This window comes from Meleagris gallopavo, chromosome 25, assembly GCF_000146605.3.
Source record: "Meleagris gallopavo isolate NT-WF06-2002-E0010 breed Aviagen turkey brand Nicholas breeding stock chromosome 25, Turkey_5.1, whole genome shotgun sequence".
In the NCBI taxonomy this organism is placed as follows: Eukaryota; Metazoa; Chordata; class Aves; order Galliformes; family Phasianidae; genus Meleagris; species Meleagris gallopavo.
In genome coordinates this window covers 4,511,671-4,532,157 of record NC_015035.2, presented here as the reverse complement: position 1 = coordinate 4,532,157, position 20,487 = coordinate 4,511,671, and the positions used below count along the sequence as shown (strand labels likewise).

General features: G+C 45.6%; 1 protein-coding gene across 2 annotated transcripts; it reads left to right on the top strand.

Annotated features, from left to right (window-relative positions):
- The first annotated feature begins 8,504 nt into the window (after positions 1–8,504).
- CLIC4 (chloride intracellular channel 4) lies at positions 8,505–19,529 on the top strand. Of its 2 annotated transcripts, none has more exons than XM_031556818.1 (5): positions 8,505–8,614; positions 12,949–13,074; positions 13,830–13,936; positions 14,721–14,902; positions 15,409–19,529. In XM_031556818.1, exons 1-5 carry the CDS (start codon positions 8,559–8,561, stop codon positions 15,571–15,573), a joined length of 636 nt encoding a protein of 211 aa, XP_031412678.1. In that variant the 5' UTR covers positions 8,505–8,558; the 3' UTR covers positions 15,574–19,529. The 2 variants fall into 2 exon arrangements, with proteins under 2 accessions (XP_031412678.1, XP_031412677.1); XM_031556817.1 differs by lacking the exon at positions 15,409–19,529 and adding an exon at positions 15,182–15,402.
- The last annotated feature ends 958 nt before the right edge of the window (positions 19,530–20,487 follow it).

The following is a 20,487-nucleotide window of genomic DNA, read 5'->3' as shown; positions in this document are numbered from 1 at the left end:
CGGGCTGCTTTGAATAGTGCCGCCCCAGAAACAAAGCGCCTCGGTGCTCGCGTTGAATTTTCCGAACGGTGCCGTAACGCGGCGATGCGGCGCCTCCGGTTGTCGAGAAGCGTTCGGTGTCACCGCCCCGAGTTCCGTGTCACCGCCGGGACTTGCAGCGGGTCGGGTGTTGCCATTTTCGGGCTGTGAGTTTGCTGTGCAAGGGGCGTTTCGTGTGTGAAAGAAAGCAGAATCACTTTTTAAGCAAAAATGCGTGGATTCTGCTCGGTGTTGGACCAGTAAAGATGTTGGTGTCTATGAAAGGGAAAAAGCAGGGAGCGTTTCCATCACCCTTGGCTGAAACTTTACCAGCACGGGTGTATGAGGGCTGTGCTCAGCAGGACCAGCCCATGCCATCTCCCTGGAGGAAGCCTTTCTGCAGTGCTGTGAGCTGCCTGCCTTCGGGACAGGGTTCAGCTTAGGAAGCATTTGGATTTGTTGGCCTTCGTGCTCTTCAGGTAAGGGTTGTTTCCCTGGAAAATCCTGCAAAGGAAGAACACCTCCACCCCAAAGCCGCCCCGGCAGTTGTTGCTGGGCGTTGCTGCCTGTCCCACGCTGCACCGATGCTGTTCAGCCTTATGGCAGCAGTGGTTTTTGTTTGCTGTCCGTCTTGCCAAGCTCATCCCTCCATGCAAATGCATGCAGCGTAATGAAAGACACTCATGGTGTCTTCCTTGAGGAGCGCTAGATTTTTGGTTTAATCTCTTTTTATCAATGGGAAGCGCAGCGTCTGTGTTTGTTTCACAGCTTTCTGCTGGTTCTGGGAACAGTCTGGCAGCCTGAGCGAGAGTTAGAAAGGGTTTGTTTGAAGTTCTCTGCATTGCACAGCACGTGGGCTCTCAGTTCTGCCCCAGCACTGTCAGCCAGCAGCTGTTCCGATGGGGCAGCAGAAGGACTTTGTGACCAAGGGGAGAAATCTGTGCCAAATGTCTGCAGCTGAAGAAGGGCAGCAACTGCGTGGCCTGAGCGCAGGGGATTGCAGCAGGCAATGGTTAAAGCTGGGCGAGCAGAATTGTGGAGCAGGGGGAGCTGCTTGGCTTCGTGCCTAAGGTGTGGGGGTTGAACGTTGTTAACCCTGTGGGGTGGGCACGCAGTGAGCCTTTAGTCGTGGGTGTATGGGGCTGCTTGATGCCCGCTGCACCTTTGGGCTGTCTGTTGTAATGGTGTTTTCATAGGCTGTGATGGAGGATGTGCAGAGGGGGACTGAAGTAAGGAAACGCTTTCTGTTATGGTGCTGGGATGGAGGTAATAATGTGTTCCTTGGGCTCATAATGATTAACTTGAGGAGCTGTTCCATGGGGCCCCTTTAAAACTAAGTGCAGATATTTTTCGAGTCTTTCCTCTGAGAGCTGGTAGAGGAACCCAGTGATGTGTCGGATTTCATTTTGTTTCCTCGTATGTGTGCATGTATTATTAATGGGGAGGCTTGATGATATGCCCTGGTGGCATTGCAGAGCAGTGAAGACCACATTGCCACAAACTCAGGCGTTATGATCTGAATATAACGCACACAGCCCAGTTACGATTGCAATTTAGGAGATCAAATGTGGATTTTCACTGTAAATAAAAAGCGTGCCCAACTGCTTTGGTCAAACAGGACAACTCATCTGTGGAAACCACAGGACGGAGCCTGTGTACAAAGGAGGTGGGGATGGGAGCTGCCCGCAGTGCGGCCTTTGGCATCCCAGAGGGCAGGGAGGGATCAGTGCTGCTAATAGCAAGGTGACAGCAGGTGTGTGAGAAGGAAAACCCAACCAACAGGAAGTCTGTGGTCGTCTGTCTGCTGGCAGGAGGCACTGGGATGCAGTAGATGTAGGTGATTGCTAAGGAATATACCATCTTCACCCGTGCAGCATGTGCATACTCGTCAATTAATTAGACCTTGGGTATCTGGCAGCTTTCTATGGGGTGTCGTTGAGAAATTGGGCACCTGTTTTGAAAACGAGATAGTTTCAGTGTGCGGCACACGGTTTGCTCTGCAGAAAACAGCTGTGAATTCACATTTAATAAATATCCTTCACAAACTCCCAGCGGTTGTGAACCACACGGGAATTTGGCAGGTGAGCTCTTTGTGTTGTGGGATGTAGGCCTGTTCACACTGAGCTCATGGCAGGAGGGGGTGCACACCAAAGTGTGCTTTGTCTGAATTACAGCTCATCAATAGGAGGAAGCAGCAAAGCTGGAGGCACAGCATCGCTTCCCAGCAGTGCTCCTCTCAGGGGCAGGCCTCTTGATAATCCTGTTAGGTGAGGCTCTTCCTTATGCACAAGATCACCATTTGGAGGTTTTAATGCAACAACTTCAGCACCTGAGAACATCTCAGCCTGTCCAGTGAGTGCTTTGCTGTGTGCATGCATCCCTGTGAGCTGCTGCATGGCCATTGGGGTATGCCCTGTGCTGGACTGGAAGCTTTTACCTCCTTCAGACAGCAAAGCAGTGGGAAGCAGGCCTAGAAAACATCTAGCCATAATTCCAAGGATGCCAAGGATGGCACAGAGGAGGGGTGTTTTTTGGTCAGGATCTGCTGATGGTGGGAGCCATGGCTGCAGGGGTGTGTTGTGGGCTCCGGTGCCGTGGTGAGGGATGCAGCTCCGCGCCCGTGGGCCTGAAGGGAGAGGTGCTGCTTGTGACTGAGTGGAAATAACTGAGAATGTGAATCCTCTTAAAAGAGCTGGCCTGTTGGGAGGTCAAGATAGCTGATGGCTGAGAGGCGGCGGGCGGAGGTGAGGAATGGCTGTGTGGAGGTGTGGTAATCTGTGCTGCACTGGGCACGGCCTGGTGTGGCGGAGGGGCTCTGGGTGGGCACAGAGCTGTGGGTCTGCAGCTGTCTTTCACCACCAACTCGCAGATTTTGAGGGCTGTGTTGTCTCTGGGAGCCCAGCCAGGGAGTTCATCGGACTTTCAGCTAAAGCAGTGCTCTGGTGGACTTTGCACTCAGGGGTTGCAAGCGCAAACTTCAGTGCGCTTTATAAAAGGGGAAGAGATCTGGGAGCTCCATTTTCTCCCACAAACCTTTTGGCTTCTGTCACACGAACCATTCTGTGCAGTGCAACAACACGAGGCCTGCACTCTTCTGCACCAACACTTAACAGTTAAAACACCCCCAAACAGAACCACTTTGTCTCCACAGGAGCTTAAACAGGACCTTGACGTCAAGGGCTGTAAATTCTTTACTCGGAATGTTGTTCTTTTCCTCTAAAAGATAATGGTTAATTTCTTTAAGCTTGTTTTGATTTCTTATTTTTTTTTTTCCCAGCTCAGGTCCAACACAGTCTGATTTTTAGAGCTTAGAATGCTGTGTTTGTTTATGCAGAAGTTAAAAGCATAAGCTAAGCTGCTATTAATTACAGCCTTCTTTGTGTGTGAGTTCTCCAGGAGTTCAGGCTGATTCCTCGTATTGTTGGCCAGACAAAGGGCAAGGAGCTCTGTGTGAGGAGAGGAAATGACTGCGTTCTGTGCACTGAATGTCCATATTAGGTATAAACTATATATAGGAGTGTAATCCAGGAGTGAAGTCATATCTGTGTATTTTCATGGGAAGAGCTAATGAGATCAGTCAGTGCTACTGGATCGGCTTCAGAGCTTTTTGGCTCCGTTAAAGAATGACTATTTTGGCTAGACTTTGGTCTGTGCTTTGGAGGGCTGCTATTTTTAAATGAAGGAAATAGGTTTTTGCGTGGTTTTGTCTAAAAATAAGTGAAAGAAAGCACAAGTACATTGCTGTAATCCTTCAAAGTGATGTTTTAGCTGCCCTAGTGTGACACACTGTGCTGGATCCTAATGAGATGAGGCAGCGTCCTGAAGGAGGAAGCTCTGCTCTGCAAACGAGGAGCTGGGATCCTGGTGCTGAGGGATGTGGGACACGCTCATGGATGGCACTGGGACCAGAAGCAACAGCAAGCAAGCATTCCTGCAAACCCTCATGCTTTAGCAGCTCCAGAATCAAGATTCCAACTCCTATTTCAGCCTGAGACGATGTTTTCTCCTTGCTGGAGCATTTGAGTGCCCTGTTAGCAGGGGGTACCGATCAGAACTGTAGCTCTGCTTCAGTGAGTTTTGAGAATTTGAGCAATGTTTTCATTGCTAGGCAGTTCTCTTCCATGGCTATGGATGTTTTCTCTCTGGTTTGGTTTTCTGGCAGTTGGTTTTTAGCTGTGTTGCTGCTTTCACACGTTGGAACTCCCCGGTGATGGATTTTCTATAGAGAAACTCATAGTACTGAATACTCAACAGCCTAATTGGCAGTTTCCTACTTAATATTGCAAGAATATGTCATAGCAAATTTCAGCGGATTTGGACACGTTTGTCTTATCTGGGTTTGTTACAGCTGAATCACTTTGTTAAATGTATTGCCTTGGTGAAAAGGCGTGGAAAAGGTGAGCTTGCTTATTTTTCCTACATCAGATCAGGAGAAACTCACGTGTGAGCCATCTATAATAACCCCACGTTGTTGTATTCATGACATCAAGCTGATTTCTCCACTGAAGAAAGTGATGGATAGTATTTAATGCACGTTTTGAACTGATTCTCCCAAAGGATGAACGTGGGATAATGTCTTTTCTCCAAAGATCATAAAGCACTTAATTAATTTCAATTGAATCACAAAGTTACTTTCATACATCCTGAAAATCCCACAGCTTTTTTTTCCCAAAAGCTTTGTGCTAAAAATCAGGTAGCGATAAGCAAGAGCTGCACAAAGCTGTCCAAGACAAATCTGCTAATAATTTGGATAGGAGTGGCATCACAAGGCTAAATACAGCTTCATCCTAAAATGGTCACTGCTGTGCGAGTCAGATGTGTGACACAGCAGTGACTGGAGGAGCTGTTTGGATGGGCTGATAAACGTTTCCGTTCCTGGTGTGATATTCAGAGCTCTGGTCCTCGCAGGGAGCTCCGTTTGTTCATTCATTCATTTTGAAATGCTCCTGGGGTTTACGTGGATGTTGGCTGATGTGGAAATTGGTGATAAACCAAGTGAAGATTACGCAGCTCACCAAGAGCCAGCGGTGCTAAGGTTGCTTTTCCCCTGGGTGGGGTGGGTGACGATCATCATATGGAAACCACAAATTAATCATCACAGACTTCTGTATTGGCAGATCGTTCCAGGTATGAGCACAATTAACCAGGTGGAGTGTTACCAAGCTTTAAGTTCCCATATAAAGGTTGAAGAGAGGGGTTGTGCTCATCGATACAGCTCATATGGGGATCACTTGTGCTGTCCTACTGCTCTGCCCCAGATGGTGCCCGCCCACCCCTCCTCCTGCACATCTTATCTGCAAGCCTTGCCCTGCAAGCAGCACGGAATTCTGTTTATCCAGCTTGGTGAGATAAAGGCTGGAGCTGAGCTGGAAGGATTGAGGCTGATACTGCTGGGCTGTTCTCTGTATTACGTGGGGAACGCTGGACCGCTCCTCTCTGCGTTTCCACCCCTGGGCTTTGAGCTGCTGTGTGTTTTTCGCTTGGATCACTTTGTTAGTCCCCCATAAACAGTTTCCTTTAAAAACACTGCTCCGTATGGGATTATTTGCTTATTTTTTGGATGAGCTCACTGCTCATGAAACATGCAGGAGCGATTGTTATCTGCTCTTTGGGGCCATGGGCATGCATCGTGCTGCTTTTCTCATGTCATCTTCCCAGCATAGTATTTTCTTAGTTAAATCTGAGATACGGATTGCTGAATTCAAGACCGATCTTTTATTATTATTATTTTTTAGTCTGTTTGCTTGAACTTCCAGTGGAGAAAATGGCTCTGAAGCAGCTCTTGCAGAGAAATTGGGCAGCCCATCTCCCTGCAGGAGAAGTCCATGCGTGTCCCAAGAAGCAATGCATTGCCTTGGCAGCACGGTGCTGCTCCCAGTGACGCAGCATGGAGGTCTGAGCAGCAGCTCCTGCTGCATCCAATGCAGGAAGATGGGAACGGGCCTCTTGGGCAAGCACTTACAAAGCAGAATCCCTTGCCTCAAGAGCATTGAAGCCAGAAGTTTCTTGGCGTTCTGACTGCATTCCTTTTCCAGTATGTGCTCAGAATAACTTGGGACTTTTTGGAGCAGAAGTGGGACAACTCTTTGAATGCAGATAGAAAAGTCTGTGCTTTGTTAAGCTGTTCAGTTGCAGCTTTGGAAATGCATTCCGTTTAGTTAAAGTTGCTGTTGGTTGGTGGGCTTTTCTTTTTCTTTTTTTTTTTTTTCTGATTCAAGCAATCTAAGAAGCCCATAATGCTCAAACAGAAGTAGATGCTATCAAATTGCTTGGTCATTTTGAATATTATGCTCATGCTGGGAGAGAAGAAAAGTTTCAGTACGAGTCGGTATTATGGCATGGATGTGTTTGGCCTTTTTTGGTCCTCATTGGAATTGCTTTGGCATTGGCTTAGGAAAATGGGCTTTGCTGAAGGCCGTGGTTCTGTGCTGTGCCATAAAGTCCCGACTATTTTTTGTTCCCAAAGCAGTTTTGCTTTGGGTTCCAGATGGCCCAAGATTTCACTTGTAGCGCAACAAGCCGCTCCGCTCCTTGAATTGTAGAGTGCTTTATTTCAGCTGTGATCCTTCAGCCTTCCCCTGGAAATAATATAATCCTGTGGAGATAAAGAAGACGTGGGTGCAGGTGAGATGAGACCTCAGCAGCATGTGTTGTATTAGCTAGCTCTGCTGGCTGGCTTCGGTGTCAGAAGTGCTGAATTAAAGATGAGTGAGCAGAGCTCTGCGTCCTTAAGGGTGGAACTGTGGGCTGAGCCTGGCGTCGTGCTTGCTCGCAATTGAAGGCTGAGATAGGTTCTGTATCACAGAATCATTTCTGCTCCACGGTGTAAATTAGTCTGGGAAGTAATATATATGCATAGAGATAGGTATATAGATATATTACTTAGGGTGGAATGGTGGGAAGCAGGAATACACTCATTGTGCAGCAGCTCCATCCTTACAGTGGTTGTATGCACAAGAGAAAGGTGTGCATTGAGCTGAGTGCCCAGGCTGGCTGCTCTCTTTCATCAGTTTATGATGTATGCAAAGCAAAAAGCAAGCACAAACCCCTGCACAACTTTCCTTCTTCAAACGTTCATTAGTGGAAGTGGCAATGGTTTGAAGAAAAATGGCTGTACATTGTCTGCAACAAAGCACGAATTGAGGGCGGCAGAAGTCAGTTTGAATCCTCCTGTTCTGGTGGAACTTCCCTGCTGAAAGGCATTTGAATTTTTTAAAGGTAAAAGATCTTTTTGAGACACTTTGGATGAAAAGCTTTCTTCTTTCCCTGCCCTTTGGAAGTGCTGCTGCTCACTCTGTCACTTGCACAGTCTGTGCTCTCCCCACTGGGGCCCCTCTCAATGGCTGGGAACTGGCAGAGAGCTGGAGAAAAAGCAATTCCTTTGGTGAGTGCCCAAACCTTACTCTGCTTCTCTTTAAATGGACCTCCACCAGCCATTGCCCAGGCTTTGCATTCAGCCCTTCCAGTCATCTGCCCTGCATTTCACATCGTTGTTTGGTGCACTGTGTCAGAGGAGGACAGGCAGTGTGTCCTACAGTACAGTCTAATAACAGCAGCAGTGGAGGAATCAGCACATGTCTCAAGACCAGGCTGATTGAAATCATTCTTGGAAGTCTTCTGATAATAATACACAAAATCCTGTAGTTTTTTTTTATATATATACAGCAGTCTCAACTCCTGAACCAGGGCTCAGACTTTACAACAGCACTCAAGGTTTCCACTGTCTGCTTCCATCCCGCTGAAAACTCAGATTTTCCAGCTCAGCTCTACACACTGCACTGTCAGGGCAGCGATGGGATGTGTGCCATGGCCAGCTGCCCTGGGGTTGCTCACTGCTGTTATACAATAACCTTTCTTGTGGCAGCACTTGTTGATAAGTTTCCTATTAAAAAATGTCTTTGGAATATGAGCAGCAAAGTTCCAGTGTGCACAGCTCTGTTCTTCCTTGTAACAGCCGTTGGTACAGCCAAGATTTGGAGCTGCTGCTTGCAGTTGGCTCGCTGCAGTGCCATGCAGTGAGATGAGCAATGGACTGGAAGATGGCTGTAATTAATTACTGTGCCTGGGGGGAGACGAAGGAATCAATCCAACAAAAGATGTTGGAAAATTGCTGTTGAATGTGCGGCTGCTCGGGGTGAATTGCACTGCAGTCGTAGGTATATCTGCTACCAAAACAACGTGGTGGGAAGATCCAAGAGGAAAACACAGAAATAAAATAACAGAGGCCCAATATGTGAAGTGTGTTGTATGCTCTGAGGGTGCTTATCTTTGTGCGTTGTATGGGGGTACCTTTGAGTGCTCTGTTCAGTGCATTGGGAGTGTTCCTGCTGTGTGCTCTGCTCTTTGGGAGAGCTAATGATGTGCAGGCAGCAATGTCCATGATTTGCTACTGAGTCTGTCTCTACACGAAGAGCTTTGAGTATACCTGTGTATGTGGCACTATGGCACTTGTAACAGCTGTGATCTGCTCTCTCTCTCTCCTGCAGGCTGGCAGCGACGGGGAAAGCATAGGAAACTGCCCTTTCTCACAGAGGCTCTTCATGATCCTTTGGCTGAAGGGAGTGGTGTTCAGTGTCACAACAGTTGACCTGAAGAGGTAAGGAATGCTTGGTGCATCTCAGGAGCAAGAGTACAGCGTTTGTGTGGGGCTTCGAAGTCTTGCATGGCTTGTTTTCTGAAACATAATATATATATAATCCTTAGAAATACTAAGCAACAACCATGGTGTAAATGTTAGTAGTGTCTATAATTATATCACACTCATAGAGTCATAGAATGATTTCAACCCCCTGCTGTGTGCAGGTCGCCAACCAGCAGCCCAGGCTGCCCAGATCCACATCCAGCCTGGCCTTGAATGCCTCCAGGAATGGGGCATCCGCAACCTCCTTGGGCAACCTGTTCCAGTGCCTCACCACCTTCTGGGTGAAAAACTTCCTCTGTTCTTCTCCTGTAAAGCTGATCAGTAACATGGGGTCTCTGCAAGCAGAGCATTGCAGGCTGCAACTTTGATCCAATAGCCAATGGATTCTGGATAACTGTCACAAATAATAACATGCAGCCACCCTTCTCTTTAAGGATGTTAAGGTGAGGTTGGTTATCATGCAGTGGGAATATAGGAATGGCACAGTGCTGCAAGTCACCTGAGCTGAAACTTCTGTATCTATGGGAGGAATACCTGAATTGGTGAGAAGAGAGAAATGGGAATGGAGGAATCTCAGTTTACTGAGGTTGGGTGTACTTTTATTAGAAGTAGCAATGCACCATTCAGCAGAGGTCTGCTTCTCTCTGGTGGGAACAGTGTTTGCACAGCACCAGTGTGACGTCAGGGACTGAACTCTCTGGAGAGGAGAAACTGCTCGTGCACACAAAGCTTATTTTTGGAAGTAAAGCCAATAGGAATGCAGCATTCTCCAAAGAACTGAGTGTAAAATGTGTGAATCTCGCTGGACTTGCTCTCTTCTTTTAATCTGGTTTTGAAGGGACTGACTTGGTTTGCTTTTGCTTCAAGAAACAACGCATCCTCCACTCTCCCCTCCGTTTTGACTCTGACAATGCTGGTTTTCAATTACCAGTATTACCTAATTCTCTGCCATAAGGCTGAGGCAGACCACTCCAACAGAGGATAAAAAAGAGCAGCTTTTGTCCATTGTTTGCAGCTTTAAGATGCTCTCTGGCCAACGTGGGGTATTACTGCAGATGTAATTCTTGTTGGATGGGGAAAGCACAGAATGAGTGCAGGAATAGGTCAGATGAGCTCTGTATTTTGGTGCACACTGAACATCTGGTGAAGGATGGAGCACTGAGGCTGGTTCAGGTTTGAATAGAGGGTGATGCAAACTTTAATAAAGCTTTGGAAGAGGGAGACACAAACAGAACCGTTCTGGATGGTTTCATACCCCATTGCAGTGCACTGCAGAATGCCAGCTGCTTGAATGGAAATGTTTTATGGTGGCTTGTCCCCTGTTAGCATTACCAGAATGTGATAAGTGCTGGATAGGCTCTGCTTTAGCACTTCTAATGTTGTCATAGGAAACTGATTTCACAAATCCATTGTTCAAGCTAATTACTGTGTTGTTTTTTTATCCTGTTATAGGAAAGCAAACTTGTTTGAGAAGTGGATAGCAGTGTGCTTTTTGCATCTGGATTTATTTGGCTAGCCAAAAGGCAGCGTTCCCTTGCAGAGCATGCTTCAGCCTCAGTGTGACTTCAACTCAAGGGTGAAAGCAGCTCTGTCTGTGCAGCTCCAGAGGTCAGGGCTGGATGTAACAGCTCACAAGTTAACAACTTGGGATGCTGGAAAAAATGAGTCTGGGTTCATTGACTTTGTGACATGTATTTTTCCCCTCCATACTTGCACTGAGCATCACACTGCACTCACAGAGAACATTTTGCAGCCCTCAGTTCTCCTATGAGGACACAACATGGGCACATGGGCAAACAAAGTGGGAATTACAGCTCTGTCGAAGAAATAACGCGTTTCTTCCCTCTGTGTGGTCAGACAGAGCCTTTATTCTTTCCCTTCACAGAAGCAGCATTTCATCTGATTTGTGCTGCTGACGAGCAGAGTTACAGTACATAAATCAGCCTGAGAGCATTGTTGGGCTTGTAGCAGCACTCAGGGCTGGGCTGCATTCAGTTGGGTTTCGAAATCCTATTTTAAACATCTTGATTGTGTCGTTTTTAGTTGGCAGCTGAAGATTAAATAAAGAGAGAAGTCAATATAAAAGACTGCCCAGGACTGAGTGCACCTTCAGCAGCGTGAAATGCTGCTTAGGAACTGGTGGCAGCGTTGGGTTTGGGTTTGTTTCCTGCTGATGTTTTCTTCACGTTGCTCTTTGGGCTCTCATTTCAGTGCTGCCATAGTTATCAATCACAGTAGAGTGGACATCAATGTGTATCACATGGGAGTTGGACCTGGTGACCTTTAAGGGTCCCTTCCAACTCAGACAGTTCTCTGATTCTGTGTCATATATGGGGCTGGCTTTTGCCTGATCTTCAAGAAATTATTGAAACAATGAGTGTTGCTCTGGTTTGTGGCAAAGGCACAGCCTGCTTGTGGCTATTCTGTAACCAAACAGTGATGCTAAGGAGTTTGCCCATGTAGTTAGCTAGTGATAGCTGGGTGTCTAAGCCTGTGCTCCTACCTCCCAACATCACTGCAAGCTTTGGGGCAGGTGCTAACTACCATGGCATTGCTTTGAGTGGTTAAAGAACACTTTTTCAACAGCCCAATTTCATCTCTGAAGTGAACATCACTACAATATTCTTAATTCATGCTTGGCTGCTAAGGGAGATTGCACTCAGAGCCTTTCAAGGGTGTTCCTTCACACTGCTGTAAGCCAGGGTTTGTTGCACGTCTGCTGGGGAGTCAGACCCAGCTCTGTGGGCTGTGCTTTGTTAACCTCTGCTTTCTTTGAAAGATGCACACGGTCCAAGTGAGTTCATGACATATCAAGCCTTGGGATATGCTCTCTGATTCTTTGGAAAAGAGCGTGGAAAATGAGGTTTTGGTTAGTTTATTGGACTAGTCTGTTTCTGGAGTTAAATATTTTTTTGTCATAGTGTTGCTGTAAATCTGGTGGTCCTCCCGTGTTGGTTTTTAACATGACATCCCCTTTGAGGAATGTTACCTAGGCAAAATGCAGAACTGGAAGTGAGCCACAATGACTTCCTTTAATTGTTGTGGGTTACAGAGCTGTATTTAAATGAAGTGTTCAGCTGAAGTTAATGCTTTCACCGGTGGCAAACCTTAAATCCTAAAAGTAAGAGGGCAGTGACAATTCATGCTTTGTGGAAGCTTAAAAATTGACTGAAAATGGTTAATTCCTTGTATTAACATCTGACTTCTGCCACCTGGCTGAAAGCAGGGATTTAATCGTCTTAAGAATGAAAATCCTTTTTCTTATTCAGTTTTTACACATACAGCCAAGTGCTCAGCCCTGCCCTAAGTATTCTGTGGCACTGTGTCCCATTGCTGCTTCCTTGCAGTGGGCAGGAGGGGAAAATTGTGGCAGGAGACCTTAATCTTGTAAGAAAAGCTGCGTTTCTAGAACAGACCTGTTGCTGTGCTGCTTAACAGCGTTTGAGTGCTGTCCCCAAAAGCTCTGCTTTCTCAGGCTGGCCTTGTTTGTTACCAACCTGCTTCCCTGCACAGCATGGCCAGGAGGCTCTCCAGCCCCACTGCAGGAGGGAGAAACCAATTCCTTATGGAGCAGAGAGCCTTAGCTTGGCTGGAGTTGGTACAACAGGAGCTGGAGCAAACCTTCCAGCAGCAAGAGACATCAGCAAAACCAACAAGTGTTTGAAGCTTGGTTCTCTGTTTCCCTTGGGTCAAGTCGTGGTATCATCCAACATACATCCCACTGTGCTGGTATTATTTGTAAATCATTGATATTTTTGCTGGAGGAAGCTTCAGACATGTCGTTTTTAAACGTGATGTTTAAAAATCACCTTGTCCGGAAACTGTGCACACAGCTAGTTCTTACCCAGGGCTCTTTCAGGTTTGGTTATTTGCAGAGAAGCTCTGTGCAGAGTGGGGGGATTATCTCTGCCTGCAGATTACGCTATATATAAACTCTGTAGTCCAGATCTTGGAAAGAGAAAGCATGCTGGGGGTGTAGTGTTGTGTATCTCCCAGTCCCAGCCAGTGTGTCCAACGTTGTACCATTGGCTTGAGGGGGAAAAAAAAAAAGCCCACCCAAAAGGTAGGAAGGAAGTGGCTTTTCTTAAGCACTTGAAATGAATTGTTGGTAAGAAAACATCAATCGAGATGTAAAGTTGCTCTTCCAAAGAAAAATAGTGATATGTTTTCTGAACTGCCAAGAAGTTGGGAACCTCCAGCAGTGCTGTTGTGATTGTAGCATGGAAAGTTGTGGATGTTGTCATGGATTTCCCAAGCTTATTTCTGTATTCCTTTGTATTTCATCCTAGAAAACCAGCAGACCTTCAGAATTTGGCTCCAGGCACTCATCCACCCTTTATAACTTACAATGGTGAAGTGAAAACAGATGTGAACAAGATTGAAGAGTTCCTGGAAGAAGTTTTGGCTCCGCCAAAGTAAGTGTTCAAATGAGAATGTGTCACCTTAGATTAGATGGAGTGGCCTTAGAGGGATTCCTTGCACTAATTAGGAACTTCTTTGGCATCAATAAATTGAAGATTAGGCTTTGGGAATAGTTTGGAGTTCTTTTACTTGTAAGCAGATGAATTGTGGATGATCACACAGAACTGATGACTACAAAATGCAAATGGAAAGTAATTTTCTAACATCCAGTTTCTTTATATTGGACATGACAGCGAGTCCCAGAGATAAGAGTGCTCAGTATTTGGAATTCATGGTCGAAAATACTGAGCACTTTTTGAGATCATTAGATTACACAGCACAAGAGTGTGAAACGTGTGGGTTCTAAACTACAGCCACGAGGCAGTGGCAAAGTGCAGGCACTGCCTTTAGTGTGGAAGGCCTTCCTCTTCTATTAAAGGATCTGGAGCCCGTGATTTTCTGGGGCTATAGAATGTTAACTTGAGAACAATCTCCTGCAAACAGAAAGCAGGCAGGAGTGTTCCATTCTTTGCCTCTGTGCTCCACTGTGTCACAGCTCTGCTGAAGGAGCCTTTTCTTGTTGCCTTGGGTTGTTTCAAACACTGCTCGAGGCAAATGCTTGGTTCAGAAAGCAGCAGTGTGCTTTTGTTTGCCTCTGAGATGTTGGGTTTAAAACTTTCCCTCGATGGCAGCATGGGCTGTTTCTTACAAAATGCCATTTCCTGCAAGCTGGTGTATGGTGACCATCATTCTGATTTTTGCTTTCTAGATACCTGAAACTTTCTCCAAAGCACCCTGAGTCCTACACTGCTGGAATGGATATTTTTGCCAAATTTTCTGCATTTATCAAAAATTCCAGACCGGAGGCTAACGAAGGTAAGTCCCTGCAGTCAGTGCTGTGCACACATTGCAGTGTTTTCTCAGCATTATTTACAACCCATGCAATCTTTTTATTGCATTGAGTTGAAAAACAGCAGCTACAGAAGCCGAGGAGGAAACAGTGAGTTTAACACAGGGGTATTCCAGCATTCTGTTCTGCCCTGGCAATAAATGGGAGTGTTCTGGTGTGTGTGTGTATGTCAGGGTGGCAGAACAGCTGTGCTTTCTCTTGCTGAGAAATGCTTTTTGTTTCTGTGGGTTCTGCTGCCCTCTGCTGCTGTATGTGCAGAACCTCCACGGCTGCTTGCTCAGCTCTGCCTTGTAGCTGAGCATGTGACATTAAAGAGATTATGTTTAAATGAATAGCTTAGCTTAATGCTAATTACTTTAAGCCAGTTAGGAAAAGTCTTAAGAAACTGACATAAGCCACTTTTTAAACCAAAAATAAACACTGTTAGAGCAGTTTTAAAGTGCTGCAAGCTCATGTGTAAACCAACTTTTAGATAACGTGCATGTGTGATATTTAAAGGGATTCCAGTTCTGTTTCAGTGTTCCAAGTGAATTCCAAGTCAGCACCAGCAGTGGTGTTGCTACAGAATTTGTGCAAGTACCAGCAGTCCTCCACTGTGCCACCTGTGCCACTGTGCCACCTGTTCTGGGGAGCACAGTGAAGTGGATTTTGTATTTTAGATCTGGTGTCACTATTCAAATGTTAATTTGCTTTGAAATTTGCTTGCTGTAGTTGGTTTCTTTTTCCTGTTCTTAACTCCTTCCTCTGTAGGCTTAGAACGTGGCCTCTTGAAAACCCTCCAGAAATTGGATGAGTACCTGAACTCTCCCCTTCCTGACGAGATAGATGAAAACAGCATGGAGGATATTACAGTTTCTACCCGCAAGTTTTTGGATGGCAATGAGATGACACTAGCAGACTGCAACCTGCTGCCCAAACTGCACATTGTGAAGGTAAATGGCCTGGGGGTGTTGCACGAGGGGGAAGCACTTATGGTCTCTGACATGCTGGAGTCCAGCTCCTTCCCACCGTGTGTAGGATCCCACCTACATCTAAGTGCAGTATTAGCAGAAAAGAACGTAGTAACAATGCAGGGAGATCATTGGGGGGGGAAGTCTAGAAAGCTGGAAGGGAGGTAGCACAGTAAGTGCAGGAGAGGAGGTGGACCTGTGTAATCGTGGCTTGGTCTCTTCGCACTGCTTCCAGTGACCTTTGTACGTTTTGTACTGCAGATGGAGCCACAGATTAAGCTTCTGCCTGGGTGCTGGAGTGTTTTCTTTGGTGAGGACAGAATTAAAGGCTGTGTGAGGCAGCGCGCTGTCGGGTCTGGGCATATCCCAGAGGGACGGGTTCTGCAGAATGTGATGAATGTGTTGGAAGAGCAACAGAGCGAGAGAATGAGGAGGGATGGAGAAGTGCTTCGAGTCTGTCAGTTCGTAACCTAACCCTTCTGTTCCAGGTGGTGGCCAAAAAATATCGCAACTTTGAGATTCCCAAGGAAATGACGGGGATTTGGAGATACCTGACCAATGCTTACAGCAGGGATGAGTTCACCAATACCTGTCCTGGAGACAAAGAAATTGAAATAGCTTACAGTGATGTAGCCAAGAGACTCACTAAGTAAACAGCACTTGCAAAAAGAGAGACGACTTCTTGCGTATTCCGTAACAATGCTTCTAACAGACTGCTCTTTTCATATAAGATAGCAATTTTTTTAATTTTTTTTTTTTTTTTGTCATGAACTTGCAGTTATTCAAAGTTATGGTGGATAGACCAGGTACAGTAATTACCTAAAGTTTGCAGACTTAATTATAGGCTTGTTTTTCCTTACCTCTTTTCATGGCAAGTCATATTATTAATGCAGTTATGTTCCTATTGTTGTGGGGTATTGGGTTCTTCAGTATGAAGAGTTCTCTTGCCCCCATTCCTTTTATTTGCAAACATTTGGTCCCCATCTACAAATTGGTCTGGGATACTGTCTTTCTGTATGGTACAAGGAATATTTATGTATTTTGGATTTTATTGCTCTTCCAGAAGATCTATAACACAGTTGTCATATGTGCAACACATCGAGCTGTACCTGTTCGTCTATCCTGTTTTCATATAGAAGGGAACTTACTCTCCAGAAAAGCCATTTGAGAACTATTTGGCAATGCTTTTAAAATAGATTTATATATATATACATATATATTATAATTCTCTTGGATTTGAAATCACAGTAATGGTTGAGAATGGACTCACACGTGAAACTTGGATTTGAATGACCTCGAACATCAGGAAGTTTGAATCCAGGCTTGTGCACTACAGCCAGGAGCTCACGGTGCAGAGTTCACATTTAGTTGTGTCTTCAAGAACGTGGTGAGATCGAAACAAGAAAGCAATTGACAGCTTACACTTATCCCAAATTCTGAGTTGCAGCAAATGAATACCTGTCAGGATGCCCTTTAACATCACGAAACCAAAAGAATTGGATGCTTGCCATCTGTTCACCTTAAGCATTTCAAGTGGCTTTCTTTTTGGTAGTTAAGAGCCTTTATTTTGTATAGGTCTTTCTGGTGATATTTACTTACAAGTCTTTGCTGTCATAAGCAAAATGTGTAAACGTTAGTGACGAGTAGCTGCTGTACGTGGTGGATAGCAGTGCAATGATGGGCAATGCAAAACTGAACGCTGAGAGCCCTTCGAGTTGGAGTCCTGGGAGCTTTTGTAAGCTGTTTGATTTTATGTTTGTCCTAAAGAAAGCTAAAGTGACCTTTAAAGATAACACTTGCCTTAAATTATAGCTTTCCCTTTTCTTTTTTCAATCTGAAAGGATATCTGTTAGCTACACCTGTAAAGAAAGGGTGCGTGGAATCCAGTCCTGTACACTAAACTTACCTGAACTGCTTTCTGTGCATCTGGATTGCAGCTTTGCATGATCGTAATCGTTGCACTACTATACGTAATCTTTTTACTGCAACACTGAGGAATAGCACTGCAATTTTTTTAGGAACCAATTTTTGAGTATTTCTAAAGTGGGGAGATAGTTTTCTTGTTTCAGATGAATGATTTTGGTGCATGGAATAAATGGCTCGGTTATTTTTAAGAGACCACCATAAACGACTCCAAAGAACACTAGACTTAAATGCCTATTTTTTTGTAAAGCTACTTTTGTATTTAACTGATTTCAGAAGCTGGAAAGTGCTATTCCTGGTCGGTTGTCCTTGGAATATTTGACATTCTGCAATAACACAAAGGCCCTCACATAAACACTTTTATACACTATTATTTTTGGTAAGCCCAACTTTTCTAAGCATCCTGCTTTTGCTACTTTATATACCTGTGACATTAGCTTGATGTAGAAGAGGTAGAGTAAGAGATGTGCATTTGTACACGTGGCTTGTGGTGCCTTGTCCTGCCTTCCTAGAGCTAGAACTGCAGTATAAAGGCAATTAGAAGGCCTGTTACACATCCTTCTAAGAAAACCATAGATACACTCAGACCTTACAGTGACTTAATACAGGAGTGTTCAGGCACAGAAGGAAAATCCTGCAGAGCGACCTGGTTAGGAAGAATTAATCGTTGCCCTTTATTAGTTACTGTGTTCTGATGTCACGCTCTCACCCTGAAGGAAGTTTCTCAGCCATAATGATCCTTTGTAGGGGTCCAGTCTCTGCTGCAATGTGACATCTAGAAAAAGGGATGACTTCTTTTGTCAGATAACAGCATTTGTGTTGATGTAGAGTTGGAAAAGCCTGTTGTGGTGCTCCTTGCTCGTACAGTTAACCCTTCAAAACAGAGAATAGGAAGGGATGCCATCAGTTTGTTACATTCTGAGCTCCCCTTTAAAGCCCCAGTCGTTCCTTGGAGCTGTCTGAGGCTCTTTCTAAGAGCACGTTGGCCATTGCACTTAGCACACCTGCATGCATGTCAGCATGGAGCAGCTCTGTGCAGCTTCTGTTGTGCGTGCTGCCTGCATAGCAATGCACGCAAATGCCAAACCTGCTCAAGCAGCAGCGTGCTGTCTTGTAATGATAATATATTCTGATAATATATTCTCCCTGCTTTCCAGGCAATCTTCAGACCATTGTAATACGCTGTATTCAGCATGAAGTATTTTAATGATGCTGTCTGAACACTTGTAAACAAAGCCGAGGCTTTTGCTGTAAGGAATGTGTGCTTTATGTCCTCACAATGCAGTGTTGAGCATTGGAGCCTTTCTTTTAGGGGCACAATTCAAGCAAGTGCCAGGTTGGTAATTCCAAAACGTGTGATGTGTGACAGCTGTGAAAGGGCCCAGCGTCCTCTTGGCTTCTTACGGCACAGCTGTGTGGTGCTGGGGCAGAAGTTGGCCATCCCTTGTGGCTTCAGCAGAGCTCAGTGGGGCACTGCACTGCTCTCCCCCCAGGTGAGCTCTCTGAGCATCGCTGGGGTGGCGCGAAGCCTTCGCGTCTGGTGTGGGCAGAGCGCTTTCATCTGGCCCCAATCAGCAGCCCGACATTAATTAAAAAAAAAAAAACCCTTTCATAACTATGTAAATTCTTGACTTCTGTCAACTTGTTTACAATCTGATCTTTGAATGCATTTTTAATTTCATCAAACAGCAATTAATCTAGCCCTGCTTAAATTTAAAATGATGCTCCTAGCCCCTTCTGAAGCAGTTACCCTTTCAAGTAGGCATTCCAGTTTGCAAGCTGGCTGCATGTATTAGCACGCTGAGCAACTTGCTCTAATCCCAAGCTGAAACACTCTGAATTTTCCATTAAAACAGGTGACTTCTGTTCCCTGAACAGAAAACCCATCTGGTTTCTGCAGGAGAACACATGAGAGTATACGCACGATTTTCTTTCTTTTCCCTTTCAACAAAACTTTCCTTCTCCGAGATTCCCCGTGCGTACCCAGCTACGGGTTGACCGAGAGCCACGGGAACTTCTGGAACATTCCGTGCTCTCTGCAGCTCTCCTGCTGCTCCCTGCAGGTCTGTGTCAGTGGCCCTCGTGGCCAGGCGCAGCCACAGCTCTCCTACGTTTGCATTTTCCCATCAAATTGGTGGTTTTTTTCCTGCGGCGGGCATGCCTGAACCCATGGAGAGCTGCATGTCGTTCCATGATAAGAGGAGAGATGTAATCGAGTTTTTATGCTAAAGTAGCAAATTAGCATTTCATATCAAAGGAGCACAGACATGAATAAATGGGAGATGCCTGCGCCAAACCCGCTGATGCCTATCTCAATGGAGAACAAAAAGTGGCAAAGTGCAGTCAACAGTTTTTTTCCACCCTTTGCCACTCGGAGTACGATCTGAATGCATCCCATTAACTTTTTTTTTTTTTTTCTTTAGAAGAAAGCTTTATCCCGAGTGAAAAATGTTTAATCTGCCTCAGAACCCGTGCCACTAACTTCTGCTGTGTTCATAGAGGGAGGGGGGAGTGGAGCAGAATGGGTTACAGAGACTCCCAGCACAGGGTGTGGGGAATACTTGAAGAGTTGATCCGATCTGTTGTAGTTTGCTTCTGTCTTTCACCCTCTGGAACATCTTTTACAGATATCCCAGTGTACTGCTGGCAGCTATTGTTAAAAATAAAATTATATTTTCACTACCAAGCAGATCTTTCTGTTGTTATTGAGGATTTCTTGTGTGCGTGAGCGGTGCCCTGAACTACTGGGCAAGGTCTGAGTTGATTCAGCTCTCAATCTTTGTTTTTTCAGTGCTGTTGTGACTTCAGGTGGAATGCACTCAGCTCCTTGCGTTACTGCTGGCTGCGGAGCCTCTTAGCAAAGCAGTAGAACAAGTTGAGAAGTATTCTACAGAAACTTGGAGGAGGTTTCGTGTCCCCCCCTCCATTTCCCACATTCTTATGGGGAAACGCTTAGGAGTTTAAATTTGAGCGTCTCGTTGCTCTCCAGAATACCACATTTCCAAGTTAAACTAGAAGAATTGATGACCGTGATGATTGTAATGGATTTTCAGTATTATTTCCAACTGTCTTGCACCCAAGTCACCACTTCAAGAGCTGAATTCGTGTCTACAGAAATCACAGACTGTGACTTTCAGTGCTCTTAGCCCACGTTTCAGCCCTGGTCCTTACTGCCTTGTGCTTTGTAGGTATGTCTGAGCTGGTTGTGGTCAACACTGGGTGCCCCTGTCTGGGTGTAGGTGGGTGTAGGTGGGAGCAGAGACCACCAGCCGATGGTGGAACTTGGGAGCATCGTCCCATCCATCGCTTGTCCTGTGAGTGTCTGAGGTTCATTCAACTCTAATTTTTCCCTTTTGAAAGGAAACCTGTGGAATCCAGCTGACGTCCCCAGAGCCCGTGGGCTGCGATGTCGTCATATTGAGTGAGAGTGTGCAGGAAGCAAAGCACGTGAAGGAAGTGGAGCCGTTAAACCCTTGGTGGGACTCCATCCCTGTAGCACCGTATGGATGTGCTGACCACAGGGGTTGTGATCAGAGCAGGGTTTTGCAGTGAGATCTGCAGGCACTTGGGTTTGCCCACATACACACACAACACATGGACCATGAGAGATGGGAGAACAACGTCCTCATGTTACACACAGGCTG

Bases quoted from the DNA above. Each gene is read 5' to 3' on its own strand.
- CLIC4 (XM_031556817.1), top strand. From the start codon at position 8,559: ATGATCCTTTGGCTGAAGGGAGTGGTGTTCAGTGTCACAACAGTTGAC. The intron at 13,937-14,720 runs GTAAGTCCCTGC...CTTCCTCTGTAG, and splicing joins CAGACCGGAGGCTAACGAAG to GCTTAGAACGTGGCCTCTTG. The intron at 14,903-15,181 runs GTAAATGGCCTG...TTTGTACTGCAG, and splicing joins CCAAACTGCACATTGTGAAG to ATGGAGCCACAGATTAAGCT.